This window comes from Salmo salar, chromosome ssa29, assembly GCF_905237065.1.
Source record: "Salmo salar chromosome ssa29, Ssal_v3.1, whole genome shotgun sequence".
NCBI classification, from domain to species: Eukaryota; Metazoa; Chordata; class Actinopteri; order Salmoniformes; family Salmonidae; genus Salmo; species Salmo salar.
Window position 1 is genome coordinate 12,899,106 of NC_059470.1, and position 21,778 is coordinate 12,920,883.

The 21,778-nt window shown below is 42.1% G+C and overlaps 3 protein-coding genes across 11 annotated transcripts in view; 1 reads left to right on the forward strand and 2 right to left on the reverse strand.

The window, feature by feature from the left end:
• The window catches only part of LOC106590167 (CYFIP-related Rac1 interactor B), a 38,383-nt gene extending 23,123 nt beyond the window's left edge, over window positions 1-15,260 (reverse strand). Inside the window, exons 1-2 of one of the 4 annotated variants that reach the window (XM_014180837.2) lie at window positions 15,072-15,260; window positions 2,599-2,687 (exon numbers count right to left, since the gene is read on the reverse strand). The gene's annotated coding sequence lies outside the window, so the exon portion shown is untranslated. Of the gene's footprint in view, window positions 1-2,598; window positions 2,688-2,991; window positions 3,216-12,364; window positions 12,542-15,071 lie in introns of those variants that run through there. The other 3 variants (XM_045710799.1, XM_014180838.2, XM_014180839.2) reach the window with 3 other exon arrangements.
• Window positions 15,261-15,426: 166 nt separating this feature from the next.
• On the forward strand, window positions 15,427-18,474 carry eef1a1l3 (eukaryotic translation elongation factor 1 alpha 1, like 3). The gene is made up of 7 exons (XM_014180836.2): window positions 15,427-16,183; window positions 16,264-16,443; window positions 16,557-16,853; window positions 16,939-17,089; window positions 17,167-17,423; window positions 17,617-17,851; window positions 18,104-18,474. The coding sequence occupies exons 1-7, from the start codon at window positions 16,040-16,042 to the stop codon at window positions 18,214-18,216; spliced, it is 1,377 nt and encodes a 458-aa protein (XP_014036311.2). The 5' UTR covers window positions 15,427-16,039; the 3' UTR covers window positions 18,217-18,474.
• A 772-nt stretch (window positions 18,475-19,246) lies between these two features.
• The window catches only part of asap1b (ArfGAP with SH3 domain, ankyrin repeat and PH domain 1b), a 72,823-nt gene continuing 70,291 nt past the window's right edge, over window positions 19,247-21,778 (reverse strand). For all 6 annotated transcript variants that reach the window (XM_014180831.2, XM_014180830.2, XM_014180835.2 and 3 more), the window contains one exon: window positions 19,247-20,616. In XM_014180831.2, the coding sequence (XP_014036306.2) occupies window positions 20,542-20,616 (75 nt within the window). In that variant the 3' untranslated portion in view covers window positions 19,247-20,541. The remainder of the gene's footprint in view (window positions 20,617-21,778) is intronic.

Genomic DNA, 21,778 nt, shown 5'->3' on the forward strand with positions numbered 1-21,778 from the left:
TACTTAACACCCTTGTTGCAAACAGAATGGATGATCTGCGGTAGATTTGTTTTTAACAAAGGCTTCATTATGTTTACTTTCACTATAGGGTTAACGTGGGTATATGGTTTCACTATAGGGTTAATGGGGAGATAATGCAGTGTTATTGATCCTTTTATATTTCAATTTATTGTGGTGGCAGCATCATGTTATGGGTATGCTTATCATCGGCAATGACTGGGGAGTTTATCAGGACCTAAAGAAATATGAAAGGAGCATAAGTCCAGATAAAAAATTAGCGGAAACGCTGCCTCAGTTGTCTGAATAACTAAACCTGGGATAGAGTTTTATTTTTCGGCGGGACAATTTCCCAATTTTTTATGTCAAAGACACACCAGAATGGCTTTCCAATAAGCGTTAATAATGGTCCGGTCTCAGTCCTGACTTAAATCTGCTTATTTTGACAAAAACAATCTATGTTGCCCTAAGAGTTGTGAAAAGGTAGAATCTCATTCAAAATGATTCACAGCTGTAATGGGTGCATAAGACGATTCCACCAAGTATTAACTCTGGGGTGTGAAGACATGTTTTATTTTGCATCAATTTGGAAAAAGGTATATAAATTTGTCTTTCACTTTGGAAAAGTTGAGTAGGTTGTGTATATCGGTAGGACAAAAATCTATTACATTTTTAGAAGTCATTTTAAAAAGGCAGCAAAAATGTGCAAGGGGCGTGTTGACTTTTTCTAGGCACTGTATGACACATCATACCATAGTCTACAGTTTATAAATATCTTTACTTCACCAGCTGGTGGCAGTACTGCCTCATTATTTTTTTTACCAGAGCTACAGTGAAAAGCTTTACCTCAGGCTACTTTACTACAGTACACACCTCCCCTGGTTTACAGAAGCTAATCTTACCTCAGCGTTCAGTGAAAGGAATGCCGCATTCACTCCATCATCTCCACTCTGTAGTTACAACTCAACACTTCCCGTCTCTTGGCCAAAGAGTCACAGACTGAAGTCTGAGCTAGCTAAAATAGATTAGCGTTCCCGCTAAACCGGTGGATTTGAGTCTCGCAGGGACACCAATGTAGCTTTAGCCAAGCCATTATTGCATTAACAAATTGCATGATAATCATGATATTTCCGCTAGGCTACGGTTTTAATGAACTGATGTTTAACCAAACATACCACACAGAACATGTGAAATGGTATTGGCTTATTTAGTCCTAAACGGCTTGGATTGTCTCCAGCTGTATCAGACAGACAGGTGGGAAGCTGTGGTGCGAGACAGGTGGGCAGGTAATGTAACAACGTGCTCTGACACCTCTGATTAGGCCCAAGATTGACAGCTCCGCTGCCACGCCATGGTAACGGTCTCCAAGGAAACTGAAGGGAAAATATAAACAAGGGAGGAAAAAAATCCCACAGGCAGGAACTGTAACAGAGGGTAGTGATGTTATCACCTATTTCTAATTCTGACTGATCCAGTGTGTCTGAAAGGAAGCTGTGGAAGATTCTATGCTTAGTTGTAGCTAGGGCTTGTTGTGTAGGTGAGGTGCTCCAGAAAACCACAGTAAAAGCTTCGATCTGTATACAGCCACACTAGGACACAACAGACACATTAGCCTCCACAGAAGAACACCTTACCTTTGATATAACAACGCAAAATACTGAATGTGTGAGGGTCAGGGAACTAGTGGAACAGTGTTGCTTCCGTCCCTCTTCCTTGACTCAACCTGAGCTCGAACTAAGGACCCTCTGAACACACCTATCTGTCACTCCACAAACAACTCATTCAAGTTCTCAGAGCAGGTGACGTCACCGATAGAACACTGCTAGCACGCACAGCTAACTAGCTAGCCATTTTACATTGGCTAAACTAGCATAATTATTAAATTTTTTTAAACATCACAAATGTTCAGACAGAAACCCAGCCAAACTAACTATTAATCAGATAGAAAAACAATAAGACCTAAGCCACTGGACTAAGCTCTTGTTTGCTGAAGAAAACACGTTCCAACGCTTTGTCTTGACTGCCAGCTTCACCTCTGTGAGGTCAGACAACCCCTGGTGACCCAGTGACAAACCCTAGTTACATAAGCAGGACTGCCACCAGCCTTGGAGAACAGAGCAGAAAGTGGAGGCACCCGCATTACTCCGACCAACACCATGGCCCACAACGCACTTCATTTCCATACCAGCATTACACAAACCGTGTTCACATTGTGACCCTGACGGGGGAAAAAGTCAAACCACAGCGTTCTTCTAACTCCAAATAATAACAGGAACTTAAAATGGAGAAAGAACTATGCTTAAGAGTGACCACGGTTAGAGCTGAAGATCCACAAAGTCATTTTCCACTTGAGGTATAAAGAATCCAATAGAAAGGCCTTGTAGCAGAATAGCATATTTTGCTGTGGTGTTACAGCTGAACCCTAAAGTTAGATGAGTCAGGACATGACAGCAGTGGGTGTTGATAGCTCCGGGGTGAGGTTTCCCCTAGTTACAGAACTAGGATCCGTTTCCCCTCCCCCCAATCCTAACCTACCATTAGCAGGGGAAATGCAAAACTGACAAGATCAGCGCATAGGGGTAACTTTGTGTTAATACTAACCAGCAGAAGCTCTGGAGGTGTCAGTCAGGAGGAAGGAGGCCGAGCCTGGCGGGTGGCCAAGGTCACAGTCCTCCAGCGGAAGTCAGGTTCTGAAAACAAAGGTTCGTTAAGTCAGAGTGAGTCAAATCATCCTCCCAAAACAGATACGAACAAAGTCTTTATCAACTAATTTTCTTGCTCCTTTTTGACCACAAATTTTGCGACAAAACTTAACCTGGACAATATTCAATATTCAACATTCGATATTCCTCTTGGTCTACCCCTCTGGTCCAATTATCATGTAAGAGGTCAAAAGTTTCACTTGGCCACAACAAACATTTCCAACCTCCAGGACTTGATTATCCCTAGAATACTGAACACTTAACATTACAGGCCACATGAATGCAATGTTACCAGAGGTTGAGAATTTATTGGACAATAGTCAGTCACTGGTGCAGCCCTTCGTGACTCTCATGCAGACTGGGTTTCTTGAGATGGGCAACGTTGCAGCAGTCTTATAGAAACTGGGAGGCACAGCAGCCAGACGCACACCACTTCCTATTGTGCAACACTTCCTCTCATTCTGTGTGTACTTCGGCTTTTCCACTGCACTCCCTAGTCCACTTCCTCCTGTTAGGCTACAATAGAGCCCAGAAAAAACATTCTTAATGTTTGTTCAACCAAGACTTGTGTTCACTGCAATTAAAAATCAGCCAATGGTTTGAGGTGCAAGATGGGGAGGGGGAGAATCGTCATTGTCACAACCATAGATGTTCTATTTCTATGGTCACAACAAACTTATTATTTTTTTTTTGCATTGTCACCCACATAAAGCCTTTTGAATTTTGTGACACACCAAATAGACATAACCATGTTGATAACCACAACCAAGGATTTATAGCTAACTGACCCAAGAATGACCAGTCCCAGCACTGGGTCCAGACTTCTGACCCACCCTTTTGAGAATCACTGGTGAAGAGAACCCTCATGGCAAGATATGCTTCAACCTGATCTTTTCTTTTAAAACCATTTGGATTTGAAAAGCCTCTTGAACATGAACCCCAACCACACTCCTCTCAAGTTCTCTGGCCCTTTCCGGAGTGTGTTTGAACGCAGGTTAAGTAGACGGAGACAATTAGGACCGGGGGCGCTGGACTATTCCACTATTCACCAGCCTGCATACAAATAGGCTGCGAACAAATGGCCTGCCATAATGAACTAGCAGTGCTCATGCATGAATGCGATTGGACTTCTAGTTCTTTGACTTTGGCCTACATCAACCGAACGAGTCAGTCACTCAGAGTGAGCTCTGGAGAGAAACCTTCAGCAGGTAACTCGGCTTGGAGTTGGCTGAAATCCACACAAGACTTCGAAATTGAAGAACTTTGTGCTCAAAGTCCCCTCATAGTTATACTTGTGGAAATGGGATATCAAATATCTACTTCCTTTCAGGTCACCCTTTATGTTTCACTGTAGAACCTTATTACCACTGTTTGTTTATGATACACTGTAGGTTTTAAAAGGGGAAGTATCGCCATAGCAAGGGGCTCTAGGTCGATATAAAATAAAAATGGACTTGGCTTGTCACTTTGGACATTAAGTGACATCGGTGCCAAGGCGTCATGGAATAAGTTACGCATCATTTAGCAACACCGCTGGAGGTACTACGCTTTAACCCCACCAATGTGATGTGGAATAAGAGCTTTGGTTTAGATTGTATTCACTGTTCTAAGATACAGGCTGTTCAAGAGACTGTTGGGTCAACTTGTCATTTCTATTATATATATATATATATATACACACGTCTTAATATGTAACAACACGATAGGCAGAACCAAGCCTGAGAGAACTAAGCAAACAACAATTTGAATATAGATTCTAGTTTAGACCCTGATTGTAGGACGGCAGTTGAATTAATTTTCTAAATTACATTGTGATAATGGCCTGGTAAACAGGTCCCATATTATACCGGTTGTAGCTACACTGCATCTGGAGTGACCATTCATTGACACACCCGAGGGTCAGTGCTTGATGCATGTGAAAGAAATATTGATTGACCCATTGCATGTCAGGTTTCTTTAAATCGCAATAACGCTACCCCGAAAAACAGATGAGCATCATAAATGCACAGAGTATTTAAGTGGAGAGAAACAAAAGCAATTCTTGTAGTGTAGAAACGGAACTTCCTTGAGTCTTTGAAAAATAAACAGACTGTCAACAAACGTGTTTGCATTTACAGAGAGGTCAATATGTGGGACAACACATGTTGGAAACTACAATGTGCTGCCACTATGAAGCAGGCCATCATTCAAATCAATAGCGGCTGATGATTTGCGTGGTCCGCAGATCCAGGGTCAGTTGGGAACATGACTTTCCAAGAACATTAGGTTTGTGCTAATTTAAAACATAGCAATTAGAAGACACAAAGCAACGTTGCATTTCAGAGGGTAAGCAGTCGCAGCTCTCCTCGGCCTCATCGTGTCGCGCTGAACAAGAACGATCCGCTCACGAGCAAAAAGTGAGACGTTTGTCAGAGTAGTAAAAAGGTTCGCTGACTACGAAGCGAGGGACACAATTTGTTCAATTAGGCGGTGTCGTTTTACATGTTTGATACGTTCTCAATTAAAACGCGTGTTGCCGTGGCAACAGCTTCCAGTTGCTCACTGTGAGCGAGATGGGGCTTAAGAGCCGAGGAGGAAAACTGGCTCACGCTTTTTATTCAAGGGGGTGTGGATGATCATATTCAAACTAGAGCCGGTTACATAAGCCTTAGGAACAAAACACATCTTAACTAAGGTCTAACTCTGGCATCGATTCCCCCCCGACAAAAACTGAAGCAGATCTGTATGCATAGAGGTGACACTCCAACAAAATATGTTAAAACAAATTAGGCACTGTGGAGAATTGTAGCTCTGAGGCAGCCTCAGTCGTCTCCATTCGCATTACAAGCACCAGGCAGGCAATAAAAACCTGCATTGATGCTAGCCCAAGTTGATTACTGAAAATACCATGCACTCTTTCCATGACAGTGAACAAACACTCATACAGTGGCTTCGGAAAGTATTCAGACCCCTTGACTTTTTCCACATTTTGTTACGTTACAGCCTTATTCTAAAATTGATTAAATAGTTTCCCCCCCCCCCCTCAATATCCCTTAATGACAAAGCAAAAACAGGGTTAGAAATGTTAAAAAACTGAAATATCACATTTACATAAATATTCAGACCCTTTACTCAATACTTTGTTGAAGCACCTTTGGCAGCGACTACACCTGTATTTAGGGAGTTTCTCCCATTCTTCTCTGCAGATTCTCTCAAGCTCTGTCAGGTTGGATGGGGAGCGTCGCCGGCACAGCTATTTTCAGGTCTCTCAAGAGATGTTTGATCGGGTTCATGTTCAGGCTCTGTCTGGGACACTCAAGGACATTCAGAGACTTGTCCCAGAGCCACTCCTGCGTTGTCTTGGCTGTGTGCTTAGGGTTGTTGTCCTGTTGAAAGATGAACCTTTGCCCCAGTCTGAGGTCCTGAGCAGGTTTTCATCAAGGATCTCTCTGTACTTTGCTCTGTTCACTTTTCCCTCGATCCTGACTAGTCTCCTAGTCCCTGGAGCTGAAAAACATCCCCACGGCATGATGATGCCACCACCATGCTTCACCGTTGGGATGGTGCCAGGTTTCCTCCAGACGTGACGCTTGGCATTTAGGCAAGCACATTTATTTACCATTTAAAAAAAGAAATACCTTATTTACATAAGTGTTCAGACCATTTGCTATGAGACTCGAAAGTGAGCTCAGTTGCATCCTGTTTCAATTGATCCTCCTTGAGATGTTTCTGCAACTTAATTGGAGTCCACCTGAGGTAAATTCAATTGATTAGACATGATTTGGAAAAAGCACACACACCCGTCTATATAAAAGGTCAAAGAGTAGACAGAGTATGTCAGAGCAAAAACCAAGCCATGAAGTCAAACTAATTGTCTGTAGAGTCTCCGAGACAGGATTGTGTCGAGGCACAGATCTGGGGAAGGGTAGCAAAAAATTACCAAGAACCTGATGGTCACTCTGACAAAGCTCCAGAGTTTCTCTATGGAGATGATTGTCCTTCTGGAAGGTTCTCCCATCTCTGCAGCACTTCACCAATCAGGACTTTATTTTAGAGTGGCCAGATGGAAGACAATCCTCAGTAAAAAGGCACATGACAGCCCGCTTGGAGTTTGCCAAAAGGCACCTAAAGGACTCTCAGACCATAAGAAACAAGATTCTCTGGTCTGATGAAACCAAGATTGAACTCTTTGGCCTGAATGCCAAGAGTCACGTCTGGAGGAAACCTGGCACCATCCCTACGATGAAGCATGGTGGCAGCATCATAATGTGGGGATGTTTTTCAGCAGCAGGGACTGGGAGACTAGTCAGGATTGAGGGGAAGATGAACAGAGCAAAGTACAGAGAGATCCTTGATGAAAACCTGCTCCAGAGCGCTCAAGACCTCAGACTGGGGTGAAGGTTCACCTTCCAACAGGACTACGACCCTAAGCACACAGCCAAGACAATGCAGGAGTGGCTTCGGGACAAGTCTCAAAGTCCTTGAGTGGCAAAGCCAGAGCCCGGAATTGAACCCGATCAAACATCTCTGGAGAGAACTGAAAATAACTGCGCAGCGACGCTTCCCATCCAACCTGACAGAGCTTGAGAGGATCTGCAGAGAAGAATGGGAGAAACCCCCAAATACAGGTGTGCCAAGCTTGTAACGTCATACTCAAGAAGACTCGAGGCTGTAATCGCTGCCAAAGGTGCTTCAACAAAGTACTGAGTAAAGGGTCTGAACACGTAAAATTTGATATCAGTTTTTTTTTTTTTTTACCTGTTAGGGCTAGGGGGCAGTATTGACACGGCTGGATAAAAAACGTACCCGATTTAATCTGGTTACTACTCCTGCCCAGTAGCTAGAATATGCATATAATTATTGGCTTTGGATAGAAAACACTCCAAAGTTTCTAAAACTGTTTGAATGGTGTCTGTGAGTATAACAGAACTCAAATGGCAGGTCAAAACCTGAGAAGATTCTGTACAGGAAGTACCCTGTCTGACCATTTCTTGGCCTTCTTTGCCATCTCTATCCATTACAAAGGATCTCTGCTGTTACGTGACACTTCCTACGGCTGCCATAGGCTCTCAGAAGGCGGCAAAAAGCTGAATCGTGGCTTTGCAGGCTCTGGCTGAAAAAAAGTAGCGCATTTGGGTAGTGGCTGGTTACAGTACTGTGAGACTCAGGCTCGTGCCTGCGTCGACCGAATGCTTTGTTTTCTTTCCTCTGTTTACCTAAACGGAGATTCCCGGTCGGAATATAGTACGGTAATGGAATATTTAGAATTTTTTTTGTCACGAATTGCGCCATGCTCGTAACCCTGATTTACCATTTCGGATAGTGTCTGGAACGCACGAACAAAACGCCGCTATTTGGATATAACGATGGATTATTTTGGACCAAACCAACATTTGTTATTGAAGTAGCAGTCCTGGGAGTGCATTCTGACGAAGACAACAAAGGTAATCAAACTTTTGTAATAGTAAATCTGACTTTGGTCAGGGCTAAACTTGGACGGTGTCTAAATGGCTAGCCGTGATGGCTGGGCTATCTACTGAGAATATTGCAAAATGTGCTTTCACCGAAAAGCTATTTTAAAATCGGACACCTCGATTGCACAAAGGAGTTCTGTATCTATAATTCTTAAAATAATTGTTATGTTTTTTGTGAACGTTTATCGTGAGTAATTTAGTAAATTGTTAGTATATTCCCCGGAAGTTTGCGGGGGGGTATGCTAGTTCTGAACATCACATGCTAATGTAAAAAGCTGTTTTTTGATCTAAATATGAACTTGATTGAACAAAACATGCATGTATTGTATAACATAATGTCCTAGGATTGTCATCTGATGAAGATCATCAAAGGTTAGTGCTGCATTTAGCTGTCTTCTGGGTTTATGTGACATTATATGCTAGCTTGAAAAATGGGTGTCTGATTATTTCTGGCTGGGTACTCTGCTGACATAATCTAATGTTTTGCTTTCGTTGTAAAGCCTTTTTGAAATCGGACAGTGGGGTTAGATTAACGAGAGTCTTGTCTTTAAAATGCTGTAAAATAGTCATATGTTTGAGAAATTGAAGTAATAGCATTTCTAAGGTATTTGAAAATCGTGCCACGGGATTCAACTGGCTGTTGCGTAGGTGGGACGAATTCGTCCCGCCTAGCCCAGAGAGGTTAATAAACGTGCAAAAATGTCAAAACAACTGTTTTTGCTTTGTCATTGTGGGGTATTGTGTCTAGACTGATGAGGGGGAAAAAAAACATTTAGTCAATTTTAGAATAAGTCAAGGGGTCTGAATACTTTCCGAATGCACTACTAAAATGTAACAATCTCTGACAGATCCCACCCAAGCAAAGCTGATTACCTTTTCGAAATGTAGAGGGCTACCACTATACTCTACCACAGTAAAAAAGGAAGTTGAGAACACGATTGAGCTGTCACGTAGCCAAGCGACTGAAAATAAGGAAGAGAATGCAACTGGTGGAGTCACACTGTGAGTCATCTCGATTTCACAGTCAGAGGGCATAATTACAAATTGCTTCAAAGGGAGAGGCAGCTGCTTTCAGGCTTTGGATAGGGGGGGAAATTAAAAATGTCTCAAGTTGGCTGGTCAGATATTCTGAAAACAGCAGCTTTATGTGATGAGGAGTCAAGGTATTGGTACAAGAAGCTTTGTGTGCTTCTTCCGCGCCCTATAACAAAGCCTGCATATAATTTCATGGATTAATAGCTGACACAAAAAAAATAAAACTTTCTTTGAATAAAACGCTCCAAACAGAAGTATGCAGGGGTAATTCACTGCTTAGGCCCGTCTCAGGCTGACAACTAAACTCTACTTTCTATAGGATGGCTCCAGCATTATGTACTGTAGGATGGAGATTTGGTGCGGGGGCGCTGTGGCAACAGGGAGGTGTGAAAGATGAATTTCTCCCCTGCTGATGTGCCATCTGTGGTGTAGCATCCCCACTCTATGATGTCCACTGACGCGGGGGGGGGACAGAAGGCTTGCATGCCCAGCTTAACAGCCCATGATTTTATTTATTTAACATTTATTTAACTAGGCAACTCAGTTAAGAGCAAATTATTATTTACAATGACTGCCTACCCCGGCCAAACCCTAACCCGGATGACGCTGGGACAATTTTACACCGCCCTATGGGGCTCCCAATGATGGCCAGTTGTGATACAGGCCAGGATTGAACCAGGGTCTGTAGTGACACCTCTAGCTCTGAGATGCAGTGCCTTAGACCACTGCACCACTCAGGAGACTGAATCAAATCAAATGTATGTATGGGATTCATCTTAACCTTCAGAAGACAGGTGGTGGTGGTGGTGTGTGCACGTGTGTGAATGATGCAGGGTTGTATTCACTTGGAACCTAATGGAAGCAAACTGACCAAAACGAGGAGGGACTAACTGAACTTGTCCAATTACAAACTCTTGTTTCTGTTGTAAAACACTTTCCGTTGCTAAATGTTTCGCTACAGTGTGCACTAATGAATACACCTGTTCGCCAGGAAGCTAAGGATACTCTGTCCTCAACCCTTTATCTTCAGGAGAGGCCAGGTTATTTATAGCCCAATGTTGAGTGTCTAATGCAAAGGCCATTTTGCATGTACCTGCTGAAGATACAAGAGAGGGACTGATAACTGGATCAGGTACTGGAATGCTAATGATGAAGCATCTGCTGAAAGATTTAAGTGTGTTCATAACCTTCCTATAATACAGTGCCATCACACAACCCATTGACATGTAAGGAGAGATGATGTTCTCCTCAAACCAAGAACGATTGGTTGCATTTCAGTTAGGATATTTGAGGTCCATATGGACAGTCGGGCTTCCTACCCAAGAGAGGATGAGGGTACATTATCTGTCCCTCTGATCAGTGGCATGAAAGGGATTGGGAAGTGAGAAAGTTAAAAGGAATGCTTCACAGAACCAGTCAGCATCTCCCAGAGCTGGCACATACACATCAGAGAAATAACATGCAAAACGTAGGCCTACACATTCCCCTTTTAACTACTCCCAGCAATATACACCCCACAACAACTATAGGCCCTGCCTACAGAATTTCAACATCCCCCTTCTTTGATGTTTTACAGCACATGGCAAGAGACGAACAACAAAGGCGGCCTCCAACGCATGTTTTAAATCTGCTAACCAGAGAAGGCCGAGCTAACACTATAGCACTTCCGTCAGATGTTTTCACAGCTTGGTCGCATAGACTAGATGTAATATAGTACATGTAAAGCCGGAACACTCAAATGAGTATCATATGTTGTGTTTGGTATGGTTATATAAGACAAAAAGGTTAACGCGGACGTCTAGCAACCCAAAGGATGCGTGTTCGAATCTCATCGCGGACAACATTAGCATTTAGCAACTTTAACAACTACTTACTTAGCTAGTTTGCAAATACTTAGCATTTTAGCTAACATATTTACATTTACTATGTTATGTCTACCCGAGTCCAGGTTGGTTTTCAAGGCAGGGCGCAAAGGCCCCAGAAGCAACAGCAAAGGTTGGTGACCCTAATATTTCCTAAGACACGATGTCCCTGTAGATAGGCTATGCCTACTACGTTTCCATCGAGAGATACCTTTGTCCTTGCGCATACGTTAAAAATAAGTTGCCCTTGCTTCTGCTGTTTTTGGTATGCTATTTAGATGAACCTTGACTTTTTCCACTACATGAGTAAAGTGTCATGTCTTCACAAAAGGTGCTTGTCGACATGCACGGACATGCAGTGTAGCTGAGAGACAGCGGTTAAGCACAGCCAGGAGGGCTTTTTAGGTTGCCCTTGTGCAAAGAACAGACCTGCTGAATCCTGGACTAGCATCAGTAGATTCCTGTCTTCCTTGGCCAATACGCGGGGGTCAGGAATTTGGAGCGTTCATACAGGACCAAACAAAAACAAAGCAAGTATAAGAGAAATGCACTAGTCTTGAGTCGACTTTTGGGCACACATTCCTAAAAATAACAACGCATATTTCGTTGATGTGTTTTGGGTCTGTTTGACAGCAGAGCCAACAATAACAAGACAGAACGTGTCCGACAAAAAAAGTAAGAGGACCCAGTGCACTTAACTAGCTTTATTCAAATACATCCCTTTTCTTGAGGTACTCACTGAAGTGAGTGGATACAACGCGTCCACAGGCCATGCAACACACAACATAAATGTCATGATAACATATTTGTAGACTGACTGCCTACTGATTTTGAATTGATGATTGTGAGTATCCATCAGAAGAGATGAATACAGTGAAAGCTCAAATGTTGCTTGGTGGTACATAACCGATTAGGAATGCTAATCTAGTTTACTTCATAGGTGAAATTCAACCTCGTTTAGTTCTCTGTATGCAGTCCCACCGTCGAACCCTATAAGTGAGTCAGTGTGAATCAACTAAAATGATTGCCTTACGAAACATGTGAACTGCAATACAGCTCTGCAAAGTTTGTGTGTGAGCACTTGTGGCGCGCCAATGAGCGCAGTCGTTTTTTTTCCTTCCAAAAATGTGTACGGTGAAATTTCGCGTAACTTCAGTTGCAGTGCAAGATATGTCACGGTATTTCTAAGCACATGTAGGCTACTACGGACTACAATCACCTCCATCGGCCACGCAGCCTTCGCCAGTAACGTTATCCTGTAAAGAAACTGCTACAAAGTAAAGGACAACAAATGCAATCCGTTGTCAATACTTACAACTATGATCAGAGATTGGCGAACAGAATGGTCCGTGTATCACATAGCGGCGGACAGTTATTCCCGTTAATTCATTGAATGGTCTTGTCTCACTGGTAAATCACAGGACGAAAACGACTTTATCAAGAGCGACCAGGATACAGAGTCCACCACCGCTTCGTAATACTGGGCGTGTTCAAGGGAGCGGGATGAAAAATGGGTTTACAGCCTGCGAATCCACGCTGACGTCAAAGTAGCCTACAGCTATTAATACAAATGCACTGAACAATATGAACAGTAGCCTACAGTAATAAAGGTATGGTGCATGTAAAATCTAAATGTAAGAAAGAACTGTCACTCAGTTAGGAAGGCTATAGAGGTCACAAATATTTGTCTTGGTATGTTATGTTTATTAGGATAATATTGTATATTGTTGTGCTATTATAATGTAATAAAGTTGTGTGTCAGATGAACAAAGAATGAATGCATTAACCTATACTGGGAATACAAAGCATGTGGAGTATGTGTATCTTCTAAAAAATAAACGACGCTCCAGAATTGATCAAGACTAAACTGAAATGCAATGCAGTCCTTTATGAGTCATCGTGCTGTACAGGATGAGTAGATCGAGATTCAGTTGAGAGAATTTTACTGGGTCAACTCAATTGAGCTACCACTGAAGTGAGAGGCTTTCATGGTGATTTCACAGAAAGTTGGCCAAACCCAACCGGTCTCTGAGCAGTAGGAACAGCCAGCAGAAATACTCCTAGTTGTTACTGAACTGTCTGGCCTGGCTGCACTGGTTTTATGGGATTCATCTAAAATGATCTTTCTCTTTGTTAATGACCCATTCAATTACAGGTATGTGATAACGACTAATTCAAATGGCCCATTTCTCATGGTTGGGGCATGCACCAGTCTATTGTACCTGCATTTTGAAAAAAAAGTGGAAAGCGAAAATGAATGTTTTGTCTCATAAAAACAGATCAAACAGCTTAAGGGTTCTCACAGATCAGACGCAGATTGATACTGATATTCTTATCTCCTCATCATCACCAAACCACATGCACCGTTAAATGTAGTTTGTGAAGTGACAAAGGAAGTCTGTCTACGTCTCTTAAAGAAAACACCTCAACGCGCACCCCAGCTGAAGGCCTTGCTTCCTCCTTTTGGTTTGCATGCAAATCAGCAGGAACAACTTCTGGTATAAGTAGCCTGTCTTACAGATCTGCACCTTAACATTACAACTTTCACACCTTCCCCCACACATTTCCTCACCACCTCTACCCCAGTCATAACAGGTATTGTAAGTGGACATCCACTCAGATGCTTGCTATGGCTGGCCAGATGCCAGGAAAAAACACCATCAGACCCGTATCGGGCATTTCAACTTGTAATGATCTTGATGCTCCCACATGGAGGAAAAAACTCCCAATTGGTAACTTTAGATTCAACTTCCTCAAGATTAAAAGTAAAATTAAAGATAGCCTATATTTCTCTTGCGACATGGCTGACAACCACATACGGTATATAACACAACGAGATAGACTTTATTTACAGCATCTGTTCCTACAGTGGACAAGGACAGGTACTGGTGTGTTTGCCCCATACAAGCACCATGCTGGCCAAGCCTGTTTACCCTCTGATGAGCCATGGAGGTAACAGTCATACGATGGACCACAGTGTACCTCTTTGAACCAATGATAGTCTTACTGCCAACCACATGTCCCTAATCTAAGCACTGTCACTTCAAACATGTTTACACTACAGATCACAGTGCCAATCCTAAGTGAAATGAATATGGTTGTAGAGTTGTACTGGTAACTTGTAATAACACTCCATTATTGGTCTCTGTAGGCTACATCTCAGATTTGAAATATGGTTTGGAAAAGTAGGCCATAAGTCATGTGACTCTATAGCCTACATACAGAGCATTGAGGTTAAGAGTGTGAGATTTGTACAGCAGATTTTGCACTCAACATCATGTCAATAGACCATAGCCGAGTCACATTATAAACATGACATTTAAAGCCTAACACTAGCTTTCTGAACATTTTCACTTCCACGTTCGAGGTATGAGACACTGCAGCAGAGGAATGGAATGGGGTTCAAATGGGATGGAAATTATTTCAAATTCTTAATCTTCATATTCAATATGAATGCTTATCAGGTATGGGTACCTAAGTCATAAACTCGTATATCATACTATTAAACAGTCTTTCCAAACAGTCCCACTTCATCTCTGCTTACCTCGTGTCAAAATAAAAGTCCCCCAAAAGTTATAATTTTTTTTGTCCACATTATGGCGCACGTGCAGGAATTTTATTTTGACATAAGACAAGCAGAGAGGTAGTGTGTCTACAACAGACCCACGTTTGGAAAGTTTGTTTAATAATAGTATCCTTTAGATATTTGGTCTCAAATTCCCCCGTCATAATGACCAACCGTCCTTGTCACCGGCACATTAAATTGAAATGGAATTGTAATTAACTTCTTGTTTCCCACGGACTGTTTTTGTGCAACCCAATACAATTGAAAGCGACGCTAGTGAATACACCCTCGTTGCTAAAAAAGCACCTACAGTATACAGACCCCAATGAATGATCCTCCTGTTGAATACTCTGCTCCTATTCACAGCAGCACACTTACTTAGCCAAACATCAATAATAACAAAACAATATTATGTTGAAGACCATCTTTACAAGTAACATTACTTTATTGCTTTTACCGTAATGCTCGAAGTGCAAGAAAAGGCAGTCGTCCTCCACCTGGTAGCTACCACGCTAGCAGCTCAAAGAATAACGATTTGCTTCAGTTGTCCGCTATTTCCGGGTTGGTATAACGTCATTGTGCAACAGACAGGTTCCATCCTCAACAACGCGCGAGAGGTTGCATTGAATGCAAATCAAACACAACAGTAGGCGGATTAGTATTACTGTCTTTATGTTGCCGAGATCAAATGTTATTTACAGTGTGTTGAAACATGTCATGCAATTTCGTGTTACATTAACGTGTAACCTAATACGCAAGAAAAAAAATAAAAGAATAGCCCGAAGCAATGTTTGCCTAAAAAAATCCTTACACCTATCAGGCCAAGTTGAACGTGAAACAATAACCACCTCGACAAATAATACATAGGCTATAGTCTAAAGTGGAAAGTAAACGTTCATTTAGCCAGTATATAGGCTAAATTGCAATTCCATGTTAATTTAAGACCTACATTTTCATACAATTAAAGTATGAACATAATATTCAAAACTAAAGTAGGCTAGGAAAAATGTTCGAAATACTTTGGAAAATACAATTTCTTTCTCCCTTCTTTGAAATACTGATCTAACATGATTGTGTCAGCGTTAAGCAAGAACTTTGCTCCTTGGCTTTCACCTGTCCAGTCACGTCTGATATATGATTAGCCTACTTCAAGAACCGGGGGAAAAAAGGAAACGATGATGGGCTGCACATGTGCGCTGATTGAGGGGCCGCATTAATGAATGCACATGCCTGACTTCAATCAAAACATTACTGGAGCCCCGACTATAAAATGTCACCTACATTTTACAATAGTCCTTTACGACGGCGAGGTGCGAAAGTATTTAGACTTGGGTAACGCAAACAATTATTATATTCAATTTCGAGCACTATACTCTTAGAGGCTTCTTTGGGTGAAGTTTATCTGTTAGCAGAAGCTAGTTGAAAATGGTGAAGGAGAGAACCCACATAAACGTGGTCATCATAGGCCATGTTGACAGCGGAAAGTCAACCACCACTGGTCACCTGGTCTACAAATGCGGCGGTGTCGACCCAAGAACAATCGAGAAGTTTGAGAAGGCTTCAGCCCAGGTAAGGAACTAATTGGCGTAATATTTATATGTATTAAGCAACTACAACTGTAACTAATTTTAAATTCTCTCATCCTACAGATGGGCAAGAGCTCTTTCAAATATGCCTGGGTGTTAGACAAACTGAAAGTTGAGAGGGAGCGGGGAATTACCATTGACATTTCATTGTTGAAATTCAACACACACAAATACACTATCACGATAATTGATGCTCCAGGCCATCGTGACTTCATCAAGAACATGATCACAGGGACATCACAGGTGAAGTTGCCCATTGTAGTCTCTGCCTGGGGGCTTTTAACACTTCAGGCCAATATGAATTACTGGTTTTGGTGGTAACCTTTTCTTAAGCCTTTGTTCACCATTCATTTCAGGCTGATGTTGCCCTCCTGGTCGTGTCTGCGGCCAAAGGGGAGTTTGAGGCTGGTATCTCCAGGAATGGCCAGACCAGGGAGCATGCCTTGCTTGCCTACACACTCGGTGTCAAGCAAGTCATTGTCGCTGTAAACAAAATGGACGTTACTGAGCCACCATACAACCAGGCGCGCTTTGGTGAAGTGGTCCAAAGTGTGAGCACTTTCCTCAAAAGAATCGGCTATGATCCCACTGCTGTGCCTTTTGTTCCCATCTCTGGCTGGACCGGTGAGAACATGCTTGCCCCATCTCAGAAAGTGAGTATTTTTGTAATCACATTCGTCCACATTTAAGTAACTTTTATCCATCTGTGATGCATGAGAACCCTCTTCTGCTGTGTAGATGTCCTGGTTCAAAGGCTCTAAAGTCAAGAGAGGGCAAGGGCATGCAAATGGGAGAACTCTACTTGAAGTCCTGGACTCCATCCATCCACCAGTGCGTGTTGCCAACAAGCCTCTGAGGCTGCCCCTGCAGGATGTATACAAGATTGGAGGTGAGCGGTGGCTCATGGTGTCTACATGTTTCACAAATTGTGAGTAGTTTAATTGTCGCTTTTCCCCTGTTCTACAGGAGTGGGCACGGTTCCAGTGGGGAAGATCGAGACGGGGATCCTGAAGCCCGGCATGATCCTGACGTTCTCTCCTGCCAAGCTGACTGCCGAGGTCAAGTCCATTGAGATGCACCACGAGGGTCTGCAGATGGCTGGGCCTGGCCACAACGTGGGGTTCAACATCAAGAACGTGTCTGTAAAGAACCTCCGCCGTGGTGATGTGGCGGGGAACGCCCAGCATGACCCTCCCTCTGATGTCAACAGCTTTGTGGCACAGGTACAGGGCAATGTCCGTATCTGAATATGGCAATTCAGTATTGAAGGCGAGTGTCCCATTATCTAATGTACTGATGGTTTGTCAAACCAATCTTCTCTGGTTTAAGATGTGAATCTGTTCCCCCCCACTAGTGCAGATCCCTCTGCCTGTTCTGTAGCCCAGTACTGTTTAACTGAAGTCTGTCTTCCCGCAGCTCATAATCCTGAACCATCCTGGCAAAATCAAGGCTGGCTACTCTCCCGTACTGGACTGCCACACCACCCATGTGACCTGCCGCTTTGCAGAGCTGACGGAGAAGATTGACCGTCGCACAGGGAAGAAGCTGGAGGACTTTCCCCAGACCCTGCAGTCTGGTGACGCTGCCACTGTCAAGATGAGCCCCAACAGACCCCTCTGTGTGGAGAGTTTCTTCACCTACCCTCCTTTAGGTACCCTTCTCTCAATATTTTCAGGCAATATCACTGGTAGTGGGCATGGAACATTTGGAACTAAGTGGTACATTTCTAGTGTAATGTTTGATTAGCTCATGGCTTTCTATCCCATCCAAATGTTGATTCTGCATCATGTGTCTGTCTTTTGATAAATTACTGCTTGTTCACCAGATGTGCCTTACCTAAAATATGGCTGACTTGGTTTTAACAATAAAAGTAATTTGTTATCCACATGTGTTCTGTCTCCAGGTCGGTTTGCAGCGAGGGACTTGAAACAGACTGTTGCTGTGGGAGTCATTAAGTCGGTGGATAAGGACCATGGATCAAAGAAGCATGCACAGAAAGGCCAAGTCTCAAAATAATTTTTATTTTACCAGCAGTTCTGGTATGAAAAAGAGCTTGAGGATAAAGCTTTAAGTTGACTATTGTTTCTGTATATAGTTTGTGTATATATATATAATTTGTGTTGCAATACAAAGCACTGTTGCGTTTTTTGAAAAACTGCTTCTCTTAGCTTGTACTACCATCTGGAGTAACTTAAACAATTGAATGGCCTGTCTTAGACAAATGTAGAAGGTTGTGCAAAAAGCTTCTGACAAATAAAAGTCCTTTCAAAATTACTTTTTCACTGAAGTTCTGTACATCTGTGGCAAATGTAAACTAGTGACTATTCCTTGGCTTAACAGCAACCACCTAAGTTTCTTTACTAGACATTTTAGCCTTGTTAAAATTTAAGGCATCATGGTTGACACTATTGGCATACTGAACAAAATGTAACCCAAACAAATGTAAGATTACACTGAGTTACAGTAAATGAGGCTTGTCAATTGAAATTAAGGCCTAATCTGTGTTTTGCATTACTGGGAATATGCGTATGGTTGCATAATTTAAAAATGGGCCTCAATCTTATCAGTTTTTGTGCATTCAAATTGACATCAATTAAAGGCAGCTTATGCCTGCCCATAACCCCACTGCCACCATGGGGCACGCTGTTCACAAAGCTGACTTCAGCAAACTGCTCGCCTGCAATGCCATCCATGTGGTTGAGGCCGGGTTACAAGCATTTCGCTACAACGTCTAACCATGTATGTGACCAATAAGATTTGATTTGGACATGGAAAGTGATTGTGTTGGCTTGGAGAAATAAACTTTAATTCTGGCAACAGCTCTGGTGGACAGTCTTAGTCGCATGCTCCCTCAACCTGAGACATCTGAACTGCATATAGTGGCCTTTTATCCCCAGTGCAAGGTGCACCTTTATCATGTTTAGTCTACTTGATATGCCACACCTGTGAGGTGGATTATTTAGGCTAACGGAGAAAAGCTCACTAAAATGTGAATTTGAGAAGCTTTTTGTGCATATGGAACATTAATGGAATCTTGTAATTCAGGTCATGGGACCAACACTTTACATGTTGCCTTTATTTTTTTTCAGTATAATAAAGACATCAAATCCATTACAACACTTATTAGTACAATGGAATGATTGGGGTTGATACCAGAGGAGATGAAGTCAATGGGGAGTGAAGGGTACATATCCTGTTCACTATTTGCAATTGCCTGTCATCCAAAAAAAGTACTCAGCGTTCTGAGGACAACCCTGTCTGACACGCAAACTTTATTTCTGCTTGACTGCCTCGCTGGATTTAATAAATATCCACAAACTACATTTTAGTTTGTATCCTTAACAGTGGAGCTCTCGTCTGGAAATCATTGACGCCACTACATTAAAGTTTGAAATGTCATTGGACATTTGTTCAAATCTCTCCAGGCCATCAGAATTTTCACATTCTTGCTTACTGACATTGACCTTCCCATATGTACTTGTGAGTTTTAGTGGCTATCAGAAGTGGTTCTTCAAACCCTGATTTGAGTGGCTTTTTAAATAGCACTCTGCTCAGTTCCACATAACTTGACAGAGTGAAACGGTGTTAAGGAGTCTACTACTGGTGACCTGTGCGGTTCCACAGGGGTTTCTGATATCCCACCATACAGTAGCAGCAGGTGTCAATACTGTAAAACAATCCGAATACATGTACACACAAAGCGAGCAAGAACAAGGAATACATTGAATGAATACATATTTAATCCTCGGCTGAGTTATCCTGGTAGGTTTCAGTTGGAGATATGAGAATCTCCAGTCTAATGTGGTGTAGGATGAGGAAACGGTGAGACTAGTGAGATGATCTTTCCTATTCCTTCACATTCGGCCTTCTCCAGAAATGCAAGCAATGATATCAGGGATGACTAGTAAAATGATTACAGATAAAATGCAAACACGGCTGCCCTGATACTTGGTTATTATCTGGCAGGCAGAGAACGCATGTATTCTTGTACATGTTTGTACAATAAAACATGTATATACACACACACACACAAATATATTTACATACATATATACACAGTAACAGCATAAACATACACTTTAGGGTAAGAGTGGCTACGGCAGCCATAGGTCGTGCTCTAAGATTAAGATAATACTGGTAAGAGGAAAAATACACACATTTTTATTTACAAAATGGATGTGCTCAGCATCCAGTGGCTAGTTGAGCCTACTTGGGTTTCTTCATTGCGTTTTTTTCTTTAGAACACTGGTTTCACGTCAGGTTGTTACAGTAGCTATTTACAGTACAGGGGTACTTCTAGGGATTAGGGCGGGGGGGGTTAGTGCAAGCCTCGTCTGGCTGTCAGTCACTCAGGATGTGGACAAAGGACATTGGGAACACCCCTTTCCTCTCCGGGTGCCCTTCAATGTGGCCGATCTGAAAGGAAACAGAATATGTGAGTTGAGGAGAACAGCACTGCACAGGTGTTCTTGTTCAATGTTTAGCCAGCTATTAGGTTTGTTTGACAGTGTGAGTATGGTAAAGTTGTAACTATTTAAGGTAACACCCAATGATTTATGTACACACTAGATGACTTACAGGGGACGCTGTTCAAGCCACTGCGCCTCCATCTTGGCACTTCCCCACCATTGGGTGATTTGTGATGTTCTACTTGTGCTTCCCATGACTGTGTTTTTGTATTTTAATGTGTTTTGTATTTTAATATATATATATATATATATATAGTGTAAATTTGTGTTGTATTGTGCAAGGCACATTTGAAAAAGAGACCTAGGTCTTCCCTAATAAAATAAAGGAAAATTGTATTAAAAAATATATATATTTATAATATATATATATATATGCAGTGCCAGCCAAAAGGTTAGACACACCTACTCATTCAAGTTTTTTTCCCCAAAGTTTCTACATTGTAGAATAATAGTGAAGACATCAACTCTATGAAATAACACATGTGGAACCATGTAGTAAAAAAAAAAAAAAAGTGTTAAGCAAATCAAAATATATTTTATATTTGAGATACTTCAAAGTAGCCACCCTTTGCCTTGATGACAGCTTTGCACACTCTTGGCAGTCTCTCAACCAGCTTCATGAGGTAGTCACCTGGAATGCATTTCAATTAACAGGTGTGCCTTGTTAAAAGTGAATTTGTGGAATTTCTTTCCTTCTTAATGCCTTTAAGCCAAATCAGTTGTGTTGTGACAAGGTAGGGGTGGTATACAGAAGATAGCCCTATTTGGTAAAAAGACCAATTCCATATTATGGCAAGAACAGCTCAAATAAGCAAAGAGAAACGACAGTCCATCATTACTTTAAGACATGAAGTTCAGTCAATACGGAACATATCAAAAACTTTGAACGTTTATTCAAGTGCAGTTGCAAAAACCATAAAGCGCTATGATGAAACTGGCTCTCATGAGGACCGCCACAGGAAAGGAAGCCCAGAGTTACCTTTGCTGCAGAGGATAAGTTCATTAGCGTTACCAGCCTCAGAAATCAGCAAATAACTGCTTCACAAAGTTCAAGTAACATACACATCTCAACATCAACTGTTCTGAGGAGACTGCGTGAATCAGGCCTT

What these genes read in the sequence shown, in the direction of transcription:
- eef1a1l3 (XM_014180836.2), top strand. Translation starts at nt 16,040, where the DNA reads ATGGTGAAGGAGAGAACCCACATAAACGTGGTCATCATAGGCCATGTT. An exon ending in TGCTTGCCCCATCTCAGAAA is followed by an intron (nt 16,854 to 16,938) that starts GTGAGTATTTTT and finishes TCTGCTGTGTAG; the next exon opens with ATGTCCTGGTTCAAAGGCTC. An exon ending in TCAACAGCTTTGTGGCACAG is followed by an intron (nt 17,424 to 17,616) that starts GTACAGGGCAAT and finishes GTCTTCCCGCAG; the next exon opens with CTCATAATCCTGAACCATCC.